The sequence below is a fragment of the Peromyscus californicus genome, unplaced genomic scaffold (assembly GCF_007827085.1).
Source record: "Peromyscus californicus insignis strain IS unplaced genomic scaffold, ASM782708v3 Scaffold_20__1_contigs__length_68692818, whole genome shotgun sequence".
NCBI classification, from domain to species: Eukaryota; Metazoa; Chordata; class Mammalia; order Rodentia; family Cricetidae; genus Peromyscus; species Peromyscus californicus.
Window position 1 is genome coordinate 63,378,419 of NW_026294503.1, and position 12,856 is coordinate 63,391,274.

The 12,856-nt window shown below is 58.0% G+C and overlaps 2 protein-coding genes across 6 annotated transcripts; one reads left to right on the top strand and one right to left on the bottom strand.

Moving 5' to 3' along the window:
• The first annotated feature begins 431 nt into the window (after window positions 1-431).
• Window positions 432-12,423, top strand: Cacnb3 (calcium voltage-gated channel auxiliary subunit beta 3). 2 transcript variants are annotated; one of them, XM_052748851.1, is made up of 13 exons: window positions 432-563; window positions 7,330-7,452; window positions 7,657-7,779; window positions 8,137-8,252; window positions 8,727-8,791; window positions 9,008-9,027; window positions 9,213-9,293; window positions 9,430-9,488; window positions 9,628-9,737; window positions 9,961-10,112; window positions 10,327-10,422; window positions 10,532-10,681; window positions 11,157-12,423. In XM_052748851.1, the coding sequence occupies exons 1-13, from the start codon at window positions 522-524 to the stop codon at window positions 11,469-11,471; spliced, it is 1,452 nt and encodes a 483-aa protein (XP_052604811.1). In that variant the 5' UTR covers window positions 432-521; the 3' UTR covers window positions 11,472-12,423. The 2 variants fall into 2 exon arrangements, with proteins under 2 accessions (XP_052604811.1, XP_052604810.1); XM_052748850.1 differs by lacking the exon at window positions 432-563 and adding an exon at window positions 3,207-3,338.
• LOC128117044 (translation initiation factor IF-2-like) lies at window positions 570-3,240 on the bottom strand. 4 transcript variants are annotated; one of them, XR_008220688.1, is made up of 4 exons: window positions 2,921-3,240; window positions 2,241-2,458; window positions 1,738-1,835; window positions 570-1,581 (listed from the first exon to the last, which is right to left on the bottom strand). XR_008220688.1 is itself a non-coding variant. In XM_052748853.1 (3 exons), exons 1-3 carry the CDS (start codon window positions 3,220-3,222, stop codon window positions 1,828-1,830), a joined length of 528 nt encoding a protein of 175 aa, XP_052604813.1. In that variant the 5' UTR covers window positions 3,223-3,240; the 3' UTR covers window positions 570-1,827. The 4 variants fall into 4 exon arrangements, 2 of the variants coding, with proteins under 2 accessions (XP_052604813.1, XP_052604812.1); XR_008220689.1 differs by having other exon boundaries at window positions 570-1,228; window positions 1,501-1,581; window positions 1,738-3,112; XM_052748853.1 differs by having other exon boundaries at window positions 570-1,835.
• Window positions 12,424-12,856: the final 433 nt, after the last annotated feature.

Consider the following 12,856-nt stretch of genomic DNA (forward strand, 5'->3'; position numbering starts at 1 on the left):
CCGAGCTGGGGGCTGGAGGGAGCCGAACCTCCTCCCCTTAAAAGCCCCGGTGCCGCGCCTGCCTTTGAACCTTTCCCGCCCTCTGCCTGCGGTGGCTGGCCGAGCTCCACAGACAGACCCTGTCCTTCCCGGAGACCTGGGGGAGGGGGGAGGGGAGGGGATGGCTTGGGGCGGGGGGAAGCAAGCGAGGTGAGGATGGAGGGGCGGTGGGAGACACCCGATGACTAGGGACCTGGGGGTGGTAGGGAGGAGGGACTGACGTGGGGAAGAGACCGGACTGAGAGGCCAGGGGAGTGAGAGGAAGATTGAAGGAGGAGGTTAGAAAGGAGGGGGTGGGGGGGGAGAGAGGAAAGGGGTGGAACCACGAGCTAGGAGAGGGAGCGGGCGGCTGGAGCTGGGCGGGGCGTGGGGCGAGGCCAGGCGTGCAGCGGGCTGGAGCAGTGTGCAGAGCCGCGGCTGGGTCCTGCTCCCGCCTCGGAGCCCCTGGCCCGGGGGAGGGGGAGAGGCCGCTAGCCCGGTCTATGTCTTTTTCTGACTCCAGTGCAACCTTCCTGCTGAACGAGGTAACCGCCGCCGGGGCCCCCTCCCCAGAGGGGTGGGAGGAAGGCTCCGGCATTTGGGAGAAACTGCAGCACCCGGAGGGGAAGCGGGGTGGGGGAACGGGAGGCGAGACCTCTGGGCGAGAGGAGGGGAAGGCTGGAACTGGCGGCTCCTCCAGCATGTGCAGACTGGGGGCCGGGAAAGGGGCTCGATTGGAAGGGGGGCTGTGCCAGGCTCCCTCTGTGACCCTCTCGGAGTTCCTGGGCGGGGCGGGGCGGGGCGGGGGGGGGGCGCAACCTTAGAGCTGGGATGCTAGGGGCCTCCACCTGGTGTAGCGCTCCCAGCTCCTGCCTCAGTTTCCCCACTTGGTGTCCAGGAATTTGGATCTACCCAGCTCCCTGGCACACTTGAGGCTTTCCTCCTTGCTCCTGCTTCCGTAGCTAGATTAGCACGAGAACTGGACTCGGCAGGTGTGACTGACGGTGGTGAGACACGAAGCGGGCATTGGGTAGCGACTCAGGGGTAGAGGTGCGGGGGGGCGGGGGGGGAAAGGGAAGACCCAAGTGCCGCCGCCTGCAGGACCCAAGGGATGCCCGTCGGTATGGGGAACTTGAACCCATCTCCTGGGGAGGTGGTTGGCATGGCAACGCATTTCTCAGAGGCCGACTTAGACACACCATTGTCCCAGCTGGGGATGGAGACAGACAACAAGGTGTGAGGAAGGGAATCTATCTGTTGGTAGCGGATCCACAGCTACCTGCAGTCCCAGGACCCTCTGTGGGTGAGGAGTCAGTCCTCCGATGAGAGGCCATCTCCCAGGAGAGAGCCTGGGGGGGGGGGTCTTCCCCCTTGATACCGACCTCTCCACCCTCTGGAAGGAGGGGGCTAGAGAGACAACGCGAAAGGAAGGTACAGGGCGAAGGCGATGCTTGGGAACGCAGACTGTAATGTCTCACTAACCCCTCATCATGCAGACTTCGAGCTGTGAAAGCAGGCTCCCCCAATCGCGGCTGCTGCCCTCAGCAAAGTTGCCTGCCAACCCTGCTAGTAGAAAGAGGCAGACTAGGGTGTCGTAAGATGAGCCCCCTACCCCCCTCTTTTTCTTGCCAAGGAAACAGGAAGCTGAGACAGAGGTGAGGAGGCATTTGCCTTGGGTGGTCTTCCCCCCCACCACCACCACCACCACACACACACTACCTTCTAATAGGTCTCATGAACTCTTGCAAATTGTGGCTTTCTGATTTCCTTCTGGTCCAGGAAGGGAAAGGGACGGGCAGAGTGCTGAGCTTACCCTCCTGGGTGTGAGGAATAGGAATGGAAAGCAGCTGGGTTGAGAGAGCAAGACACCAGGCATGGCTGATGTCTGTCTGTCTCACGTCCTCTTGGGGTGCCCAGGCAGGTGGTCAAAATTCAAAAGGGAATTTTTGGTCAGGGGATGTAAGAAGGAGGGAGCTCATGTGGGGAGAGCCCCCGGAAGGTTTCTCCCATTTTCCTCCAATCTCAGCAGCCCTTTAACGGGGGCTGAGTGGAGCGAGGTGGCTAGGAGCATCCGACCCACCATACACCCGGCCTTTTGCCAAGCGAGAGACGTGCCCCTTTTCCTTGCCAATCTCAGAGTCGGGATCCCACCTTCTTCTGCTCCACCTGCAGCCATCCCCGTGCCTCCACCCTCTTGGCTTCACCCGTCCCTTTAGGCTCACCTAAAACAGCCCCTTTCTGCCCCAGTTCCCACGGATGCCTTGGCAATGTCTGGCACAATCCTTGGCAGGGAAGTGAGGAAGAGACTCTCCATCCGGCTTTAAGTTGGATGAAATCTGCCCGTGCAACAGGTGTGGGGAGGCCTAGCCAGCGTACCCGAACTTCCCCCTTCTCAAGGGTCGGCCCTTTGCTGCAGCCCGGTGCCCAGAGGGCCAAGCACCTGTTAGGGCAGGAGCTGCTTTCATGGTCTGGGATCTCCAAACCATTCCTCCCTAGTACCTCTGCGGGGTTCGCTTCGGGCGTCTCCTGGAAATGCAGGGAGCCGACAACGCACTATATCACCTGAGACCTCTCCCCATCCGCTGCCCGTCCCCCTCTAGCTCTCCATTTTCCTGTCTTGCGCGTCCTCTCTGCCTCCAGCCCTCCTGTCTCTCCATCCAGCCTCCCCGCCGCCCGCACCCTCTCGGTTCTCCGCTGGGGTCGCGTCTCTGGGCAGTGTCTCGCCCCTTCCCCTCCCCCGCGCCAGCCCTTTGTTTCCCGGCGGAGCAGTTCCTGGGTTGCCCAAGTCCCTGTCTCCGCATCCCTCCTCGCCCCGCCTCCTCCCCGCCGGGATCCGCCCCGCCTGCAAGCCTCTCCGCCCTTCTTCCCAGTCGCCCCGGCCCCAGAGGTGCCGGGGACCCACCTTCCCGGCTCGCGTGCGCCCGGTTCCGCGGCCCCGGCGTCCCCGGCGCCCGCGCCTTCCCGGGAGGGGGTCCGGTGGGCGGGCACTATTGTTGTGGGAGCCGGTGGCAGATTCCTGAGCCGCGCTGGCGCGCTCGGGGTGGGACCGACGGGGCTGGGGGCTGGGGAGGGGAGCGGGGATCTGAGCGGCGAGCAGCTGGTCTTCGCGGCTCGCTCCCTCCTTCGCGCTCGCGCTCTCCGCCGCCGCCGCCGCCGCCGCCCGCCGCCCGCCGCCGCCCGCAGGGCTGCGCGGCTCGGTGGCATCTCGGGCGCGGCCCGCCGTCCTCGCCCCCGGCGCCGCTCGCTCTCCCCCCCCACCCACCCCGGACTCCCCCATGTATGACGACTCCTACGTGCCCGGGTTTGAGGACTCGGAGGCGGTGAGTGCCCACGGGGAGGGTGGGGGTGGGGGAGTTGGGATGACACCTCTCTCTTCAACCCTTCCCCCCCCCCCCCCCCCCCCCCCCGGTTCAGGACTTTGAAAAAAAAACGCCTTGACAGCGGGGCAGGGCGCGCAATGGGGGCGGGGGGCTCTCTAGGAAAGTGGGGATATGGGCTTTCAAGGCCAGGTCTCCTGGGTACTCGGGTGTGTGCACAGAGGGACACTGTAGGGAGAAGGCTCGAGCAGGTGGCCCCAAAGCTCAGGACATAAGGGGCAGAGGGAGGAAAGACCGAAGGCCCTGGCACCGAGGTTTTAGAGGGAACACGGACTGTCTGGAGTTCCAAATTCTGGGTTTATGGGGTCTGAACAGAACAGGAGGAGCTGATCTTTAGGGGAGTCGCTCGGACCTGTGCCTCAAGTAAATGACAAATTGGGGAGCTGGAAGAGTATTTAGAGAGTCGGGTACCAGTCTCTGCAGATAGGAATTCTAGGACTTGACAAGGGCTGTTATTCCTCTGCCCACCACCCCTGTGCGTAGCTTTGACCCCTCACCCTCACTATAGCCCAGCTTCTTCCAAAGGCCACCCACCACATGGGTGGGCCCTCAGACTGAGTTCCGTCCACCTCCCCAGGCCCCTGCTGAGGATTCCTCTGAGCTCCTGCTCAGCATGGAGGACCTGGAGGTGAGGCCAGGGGATGGAAAGGAAGATCTTTTCTCAGAGAACCAGGCAACCAATAAATATTTAATTCTCCTCTTTGCTTTTATCTCCTGACCCACTGAGACAAATCAGCTCATTAGGCTGTGATTCCCGGAGCTCAGAAAGCAGAAAGAATGCCTGGAAAGAAGGGACAAGAGTGGGGAGCAGTTTCAGAGCCCCTTGGAGTTGCCAGACTTTCTCCAACATGCCACACCAGGGCCTTCTTGGGAAAGGACCACTTACATGGCTTGAAAACATCCCTTGATAGGGTTAGGTCAAGTCTGCTGTCTTGTGAGGCTCAGAACAGGCATGTGTCAGTCAGTTCTGGGACCAGGCTCCTTCCGGGCCCAGTTTTCCGTGGGGCTCTGGGGCTAATTACGTTGCTGTGAGAGCAGAGAGATGATTTTCAGGCCTCTCTCTGACAGTCGAAGGGACAGCTGGTGTAGCCCAGGGTTCCAGGAGGCGCTGGAGAACGGACCTCTCTGTGGGGCCGCAGGGCCTTGGGTGCTCCCTTCTCATCCCTGGTGAGAAGTCAGGCCAAAGACACTGGCCCATAGGGATGCTGCTTGAGGGTGGCCTGCTGACCTATGGCTCCCTCCTGACCCTCTCTGTTTCTTGGCTCGCTTCCCCCCCACTTGGCTTCCTCCTGCTAGCTCCTTGCTCTCTCTGAGGCCCCCTCTGAGGCAGGAGGAGGGAGAGCAAGCTCTAAATAAATCCACTGGGCTCATCTCCCTCCTCTTCTTCCCCCGTGCCAGGCAAGAGAGGAGCTGCAGCCTGCCCACACACTCGCCAGGCAAGGGGGGCAACCACCAGGGCACTGCGCCAACTCGGGAGTACTGAGACTCTGGCTGTTTGGATATAAGGGGGTGGGGGAGATAAGACCCTAACGGGCTCTACAGGGTGTTCCTACCTTCTTAATTGATACCAGAGTAGCCCAGGCAATACCCGAGGACACGGGAATTATGGAAAGTGACTTTACCATTCAGAACACAACTCATTGAACAATTTAGGGGGAGACCTGTCGTTCTCGCCCAGTCAGGGTTAAGAGGTCTTCTAGCCTAGATACCCCAGATATGGGCAGTGAGGACTAAATTAGGCTGAGCGCTAGCATCTGTAGAGGTCAAAGCCACACTTCTCCCAACACCTGCTGGGTACCCAGGAAGTATGTGATACATACACAGTGGGTGGTCATCCTGCCTGGCCTCCAGCCTTTCTCCCCTGCCGGCCTCTATCCCCTTAGCCACCCACACCCTGCAGCTAGCACTTCTGTCCTGCCAGTGAGGTCCCTCACTCCATGTCAAGGCTTTTTTTTTTTTTTTTTTTTTTTTTTTTTCCCCAGGGACTCAGCCTTGCTCTGCCTTGGCTGGAGAGATGGGGAGCAGCAGAGAGCCTCTCCTTGTGCAGAACAAAAGGCGGTACCACTCTGGTGCTGCCTTGAGCCTTTGGTTTACAATAGACATAGTCTCTAGCCCAGATTCCAGGACTGACACCAAGTGACCAGCCCTCCGCACAGGCAGGGCTGGGGCAGAGGCATGGTCAACAGGGTGTGTTTCGTTAGGTGATCAGAGCCAGAGAGTTCTAGGGTCTGTTCTTCAACCTGAACATTTGGAAACCGCTTTCCTTACACACATCCTGTTTTTACCTTTTCTGTGCCGCTGGCCATCTCAGAATTAAGGGAAGAATCCCTCCAGGCAGCTGCATGTAAGGAAAAGAGTCGGAAAAGATTCCCTGTTCCCTAACGCAGTTAGTTACCTTAACTTTCAGCTGCTTGTCTCAAAGTTGAAGTTTCCTTATTTGATTGGCATCTTCCTTGTGGCCTTGAAGGTGAACTCCCTCCGCAACCCTTCAAGTGTACACTCCTTACCCCAAGACCCTACTAAGGGCAGGACTCAAGGACTGTCCTTGTTCACATCACCAAAGGCACCCCATTCCCCAAGGCCCTGTATCGGCTTGGTTGCCTGGCACCAGCGTACCCTCCCTCCAGGGCCTCATATCCCTTGGGCCCAGGGGAAGGCTAGGGAGGTACAGCCAGGTGGTGGGTGTGTGATGGCCTCGCCTGTACCCAGGAGATGGCTTTGGGTTGCTCTCTCTTTCCCGGCTTCTTGCTGCTTACACCCGGCCAGTCCTAGCAGGTGTGAGAGGAAAGTAGTGGGTGGGGAGAGCAAAGGAGACTTCCAGGAGTCTGCAACTTTGGGCCCAATCTTCACACCGCAAGGCAAATATGCATCCATTTAACAGATCCCAAAACCTTGTTAGAAGCCTGCTGTGGTGGCACACCAGCATCTGGGAGGTAGAGGCAGGCAAATGTCTATGTTTGGTCTATATGGAAAATTCTAGGCTAGCCAGTGCTACATGGTGGACCCTGGCTCAAATACGAACAACAAAAAACTTGGATAGAGTCTTAGTGGTCAAATGGTCACATTGTGACAGGGCCTACCAGAGTGTGTGTGTGTGTGTGTGAATTTACTGTGTGTGGGTGTGTGTAAGCTCACACACACTACTGTGTGCATGCATGCACGTGTGTGCGTTTTCATTTACTGTGTGTGTGTGTGTGTGTGTTTTCATTTACTCTGTGTGTGTGTGGATCAGAGGACAACTTTAGAGATGAGTTCTCTGCCTGCACTGTTGGCCCCATGGATTTCACTTAGGTCACCCTCTTAGAGCAGCAAATGCCTCTTCTTCACTTGCTGAGCAGTCACACCATCCCCTCTCCCTACCCCATCTGGCTTCTTTTTTTTTTTTTTTTTTTTTTTTTTTGAGGGAGGGTCCCGAGTAGCCCAGGATGGCTTTTAACTCCCTCTCTAGCTGCAACTGAACTTGAATTCCTGCTCCTCCACCTCCCAAGCGCTGGAGTTATAGGTGTGCGGCGCCATGCCCGGCTCTGACCCGCATCTCTTGGCTAGCTGTACTCTTGCCAATCGTCTTAAAGGGATCATGTCTAGGCTGCTTCAGGCTAGCGTGGATAAGAGGACCTGGTTTCCTGGATTCCACAGCATCTCAGAGACATCATCTGTAGTATTTTTCCCTTCCCTCTGCTCCATAGGACACGGTAGAAGGGAAAAGGAGAGAAAAGGGGTGAAGATTATTCGGAGTTAAGGTATTGATAGGTGTGCAGCAGAGGGGCCCCATCTTTACACTGTGGACTAGGCCAGCCTCTCTGTAACCACAGAGACACTGGGAGGTACACAAGAAGCAGCTTAGAGGGTCAGATCATCCCCTAGAAGGTGGAGAAGAGGCAATGAGGTTAGGAGAGGCCTATACAGTCCCTTTACACAGACTCTCCCATCCCAGGGTTCAGCCGACTCCTACACCAGCCGCCCCTCTCTGGACTCAGACGTCTCCCTGGAGGAGGACCGGGAGAGTGCCCGGCGGGAAGTGGAGAGTCAAGCTCAGCAGCAGCTGGAGAGAGCCAAGGTATACCTGCCGCGCCGCCGCCAGCAGGGGGCCCGGCTGGGTGCAAACCTGTGCGGGATCTTGGGTCCCCAGGGTCATGTTAGGGGGTACTTACGTGTGGAAAAGTGTGTGTGGCAGGCAGGAGGCTTCTCGTCTGGGGCCTCTGCCGTCCCCCACGAGATGTCCCGAGGTGTCTCTCACTGCCCTGACGATCAAATTTCCCAGCACAAACCTGTGGCATTTGCTGTGAGGACCAATGTCAGCTACTGTGGGGTGTTGGATGAGGAGTGCCCAGTCCAGGGCTCTGGAGTCAACTTTGAGGCCAAAGATTTTCTGCACATTAAAGAGGTAATCCACCTTCTACTCCTCCGGTTGCCGTCCCAGGCCCCAGTGCCTCTTTAGTTCTAGATCTAAAATGAGTCCCCAACTCCTTCACTTTCCTCTGTGTGTACTTCTGTACTCCTGTGTACTTCTCAGCCCTGCCTTGGTCCTCACTTCTGTTAAGTGGGAGGTTAACCAGTAGTCTCCTGTGACACCCGTGACGCCACACGACTTGAACCTGGCTGCACTGTTCTGTGATGCCATCATACTCTCCTTGGCCCCTCCTCTGCCTTCCTCACACCAGCTTCCCAAAGTCTTCCCTGGCTCAGAAGGGGCCTGGGCAAGCGCCCCTCACAGCTCCTCCCCGCTCTCGTCCACTCCCAGAAGTACAGTAATGACTGGTGGATCGGGAGGCTAGTGAAAGAGGGCGGAGACATCGCCTTCATCCCCAGCCCCCAGCGCCTGGAGAGCATCCGGCTCAAACAGGAACAGAAGGCCAGGTGAGAACCGTGCTGCAACTCCATACACACACACACACACACACACACACACACACACACACACACCCCAGACACAGAACACCCCAAATACCTGACCCACAGAACACAGTAACACACGCACACCATGCACACACACCCCAGACACAGAACACCCCAAATACCTGACCCACAGAATGCAGCTCCACAGTGCTGGGACTCCATACACACACACACACACACACACACACACACACACACACACACACCAAATACCTGGCCCACAGAACGCAGCTCCACATGCACACCACACACACACACACACACACACACACACACACACACCCCAAATACCTGGCCCACAGAACGCAGCTCCACATGCACACCGTGCAAGTGTACACACACACCACACACATGCTCAGCTGTCCTAAAGGGAGTTACTAATTTGTAAAACATTAAATAATGCATGGAACTGACAGCCCCCTTCTTTTCTGTCAGGAGATCGGGGAACCCTTCCAGCCTGAGTGACATTGGCAACAGACGCTCTCCTCCTCCATCTCTAGGTACCCCCTACCCCCGCCCCCTCAGCTTACCCACCTTGGGTAGACGGGCAAACAGGACACAGTGGAAGGGGTGGGTCCTCCTCAGTGAAGGGGCCCGCCGGTAGAGGGATCGGAAAAGCAGGGAGAACCTGTTATCTCCCCTGGGGAAGGAACTGCCACGCCCCCACGGCCTTTTCCCTTCAGCAACTTTAACCTTTTATTTCCTTTTCCAAAAAGCCAAGCAGAAGCAAAAGCAGGTGAGTCAGAAAGGGACCTGGGCGGTGGGTGAGGGGCAGATTTTGGTTCTGGGGACCCTTCTGGTTAGACAGTGCAGGACAGAGGGGAGGGAACCCAGCACTCTTGACTCTGCCCCCAGAGCAATCAGGCATAAAGTGGGCACCAAGACCAAGATTTTTGTCTTGACCTCCTGGCCATTTTGCAGGCGGAACATGTTCCCCCATACGATGTGGTGCCCTCCATGCGGCCTGTGGTGCTGGTGGGACCCTCTCTGAAAGGTTACGAGGTGAGGAAATGCCCAACCTGAGTCCCGGGAAGGCTTCAAGGACAGTGGGAAATGCCTGTGTGGAGGGTGTGAACTCCTCTTAGGGACACTGCCTGTCTCCTGGAGCCCCCTGTCAGTGCCACACCCTCTCCTCCAGGTCACAGACATGATGCAGAAGGCTCTCTTCGACTTCCTAAAACACAGGTTTGATGGCAGGTAAGCTACCCTGGCCTGGAACGGAATGAGAATCGGGAAGAAAATAATTCCCTCCTCATGCCCAGAGCTAGTCTCCTGTCAAGGAGGACTGGGTAAAGAAGGCCTTGAGTTTGAAGGCAGCTGTGACCCTCCATACCAGGATCTCCATCACGAGAGTCACAGCTGACCTCTCACTGGCAAAGCGGTCTGTGCTCAACAACCCTGGCAAGAGGACCATCATTGAGCGCTCCTCCGCCCGCTCCAGCATTGGTGAGAACTCCTTTGCTCCTGCCTCTCTGCCCTTTTGACGCTAGTCAGAACTTCCCCCTTTTTTGACCATGCCCCACCACCGGCCCCAGGACTGTCCTCGTTTGCCCAGTCCACTGCCTGCCCAGGCTGTCGGGTCCTTCCTGTCCACTACGTAGCCGCCCTCCCTCAAAGCCCTGGGTTAAGCAGTGGGCAGAGCCCCTGGTGAGCTCCTCCCCTTCCTTAGCTGAAGTGCAGAGTGAGATTGAGCGCATATTCGAGCTGGCCAAATCCCTGCAGCTAGTGGTGTTGGATGCCGATACCATCAACCACCCAGCACAGCTGGCCAAGACCTCGTTGGCCCCCATCATCGTCTTTGTCAAAGTATCCTCACCGAAGGTAAGTGAAACTGGGGTGACTGGGGGCCCACAGGAGACGTCCCCTAGAAGATAGTGACCTTTTCCTGCCGTCCCGCAACGCCACACTGAGTCACCCTCACCTTGTACTTACTAATGCCGTATCACAAGTTGGGAACGTGCCTAGTTCCTTCCAGGCCCAGCTCTGACCAGAGCCCCAAGAGACTCTAGGCCCTGTCTCTGCCTTTCTGCTTCAGGTACTCCAGCGACTCATCCGCTCCCGGGGGAAGTCACAGATGAAGCACCTGACTGTACAGATGATGGCCTACGATAAGCTGGTTCAGTGCCCGCCCGTGAGTGCTTGGGTCCGCCGCTGCAGCCACACCCGATTGCGGGGTGCAGGAGATGGAGAGCTGGGAGGTTGCCGCGAGACGCCGACCTCCCTGTGTCCTTTCTGTCCAGGAGTCGTTCGACGTGATTCTGGATGAGAACCAGCTGGAGGACGCCTGCGAGCACCTGGCTGAGTACCTAGAGGTTTACTGGCGAGCTACCCACCATCCAGCACCGGGCCCTGGACTTCTGGGTCCTCCTAGTGCCATCCCTGGACTTCAGGTAACCATTTCCAGTGGGCACAAATGTGCAGGCTTACACAGTCAAAGCCAAGCCCCTGCCCTGCCCGAGGATTGTCCTTGGCCTGCACGTGAAGCCAGGGATGGTTGAGCTGTCAGCTGTGTTTCAGCTCGCTCTGCAGACCTAGGGCAGAGAGGTCAAGGAACTTCCTGATTGAAGAGCACAGTGAATGAGATGAGTAATCAGAGATGGGCCTTCCAGGGTCAGAGGAAACGTTCTCTCCACACCTTTCTCCCAGTCACTTCTTAAGGGAGAGCCTGAATATGCAGGAGCCCAAACTCCAGCTTTCTACACCTGGCCCAGAAGAACACCCCAGCTTACTTCTTCCTCGCACTGTTTAGAACCAAACCTGGGAATTGAGAATAGAGGGGAAGAGCCCCACCTCCCTGCCAGAGTCCTAGGAGGAGCAGAGGCCAGAACTGCCTCACCTTACTTAGAGCTCTTGTGTGGCCCCCAGAATCAGCAGCTGCTGGGGGAGCGAGGTGAGGAGCATTCACCCCTGGAGCGGGACAGCTTGATGCCCTCAGACGAGGCCAGCGAGAGCTCCCGCCAGGCCTGGACCGGCTCTTCACAGCGCAGCTCCCGTCATCTGGAGGAGGACTACGCAGATGCCTACCAGGACCTGTATCAGCCTCACCGCCAACACACCTCGGGGCTGCCCAGTGCTAATGGGCATGACCCCCAAGACCGGCTCCTAGCCCAGGACTCGGAGCATGACCACAATGACCGGAACTGGCAGCGTAACCGGCCTTGGCCTAAGGACAGCTACTGACCACCTCCTGCCCTACCCTGGCAGGTACAGGCACAGCGGCTGGGGTGCCCACCTCAGGCAGGTTGGAGTTAGACTGGCATCAGGCTGCCTCTAGGTTCAGCTCTCACAACCCCCTGCCCAGCCCCTGGTCCAGGGCTGACTGTGGTCCCAAGGTTCTGGGAGAAGCAAGGGGCCCCCTCACCTCCTGGGCACAGTGACCCCGTAGGTTCTCATCCCAGGTACTAGCTGTGTCCTGCATCCTTGGCACCTTCCTTTACCTGCACAAGAAGCTGCCCAAGTGGGCGATGATCTCAGGCCAGGATCACTTAGCAGGGGACTTCCCACCAGAGTGGATGCCCCGCTAATAACGAGGGTAGGAGTGTGGGCAGTACAGCGTAAGTCCTAACAAAGCACTCCGTTGTGCTTTGTGGTCCGAGGGCCTCCACTCACCTCACTGCCACACATCAGAAATGAAAGCATCAGAGCTCAACACGGTGTCTCTTCTCTACCGTCAGCTGGGGTGGGCATTTACACCCAAGACGGGCACGGTGCGGGTGAGACTGGACAGACACCTCACAGCGGAAGCTCTGGTAGGAAAAGGCCCTCCTCTCCAAACCAGGAAGCTTAGCATCTGGCAGGACTAGGGAACTGGAGCGTGGTGAAGCAGAAGCCGGCCTGGACTGCGGGGGAGGAGGAGCAGCTTCCGGCCCCCTTGCCTTTCTCACTCTTTCTCCCCTGCATCTGTCATTTCTGTTCCTTCCCTCCATGCCTCCTGCAAGACCAGGGCTCCCTGACTCAGCTGCGCTTGTTAAGTTAGGGTTAGATGAGGACATTAGGACCCAGGGGACGGCCCCCAGAGGCTGGCCACCTGGCTACCCTTGCCTTATGGCTCTAGTGTGTGACCTACAGAGCATGCTCCATTGAGAACCTGCCCCACCTCATTGTCATCTCCAATAAAACACCATGCACAGTCCCTCCGGTGTCTGTGGCTCACGTGGCTCTGTATTACTGTGTGGCCTAAGTCTGCAGAGGTGAAGTAGTCTGGCCCTTTCTCTCCAATGATGCCCGAGTGGGAGGGGAAGCAGCAGCTGCAAAAGGCATGTATTTGTGGGTACACTGCACCCCAGGCCCCATGTCTGGAGAGAGGGAGCTGGCAGTACAGAAGGGACTTGCTCTGAGGAGCAACATAGTCAGAGCTTCCCACTGCGCCCGCCTCGGGCCAGAGGGCTCCACAGGTAACTGCAACTTGAATTCACATGCTTGCCTACCTTTGAGGGGCAAAGAGAGCGTGTGCCTGAAATGGAGGACAAGATCTGTGGTCCTCCTCAGACTTAACTCAGCTGAACCCAGCCCTCGAGACCTCCAGTGCTGGAGCAAGGGAAGCCAGGTCAGGCACATGGTGGCTG

What these genes read in the sequence shown, in the direction of transcription:
- LOC128117044 (XM_052748852.1), bottom strand. Translation starts at nt 3,222, where the DNA reads ATGCCACCGAGCCGCGCAGCCCTGCGGGCGGCGGCGGGCGGCGGGCGG. An exon ending in GGCGCACGCGAGCCGGGAAG is followed by an intron (nt 2,459 to 2,920) that starts GTGGGTCCCCGG and finishes CTGCCCTAACAG; the next exon opens with GTGCTTGGCCCTCTGGGCAC.
- Cacnb3 (XM_052748850.1), top strand. Translation starts at nt 3,294, where the DNA reads ATGTATGACGACTCCTACGTGCCCGGGTTTGAGGACTCGGAGGCG. An exon ending in AAACAGGAACAGAAGGCCAG is followed by an intron (nt 8,253 to 8,726) that starts GTGAGAACCGTG and finishes CTTTTCTGTCAG; the next exon opens with GAGATCGGGGAACCCTTCCA. An exon ending in GTGCCATCCCTGGACTTCAG is followed by an intron (nt 10,682 to 11,156) that starts GTAACCATTTCC and finishes TGTGGCCCCCAG; the next exon opens with AATCAGCAGCTGCTGGGGGA.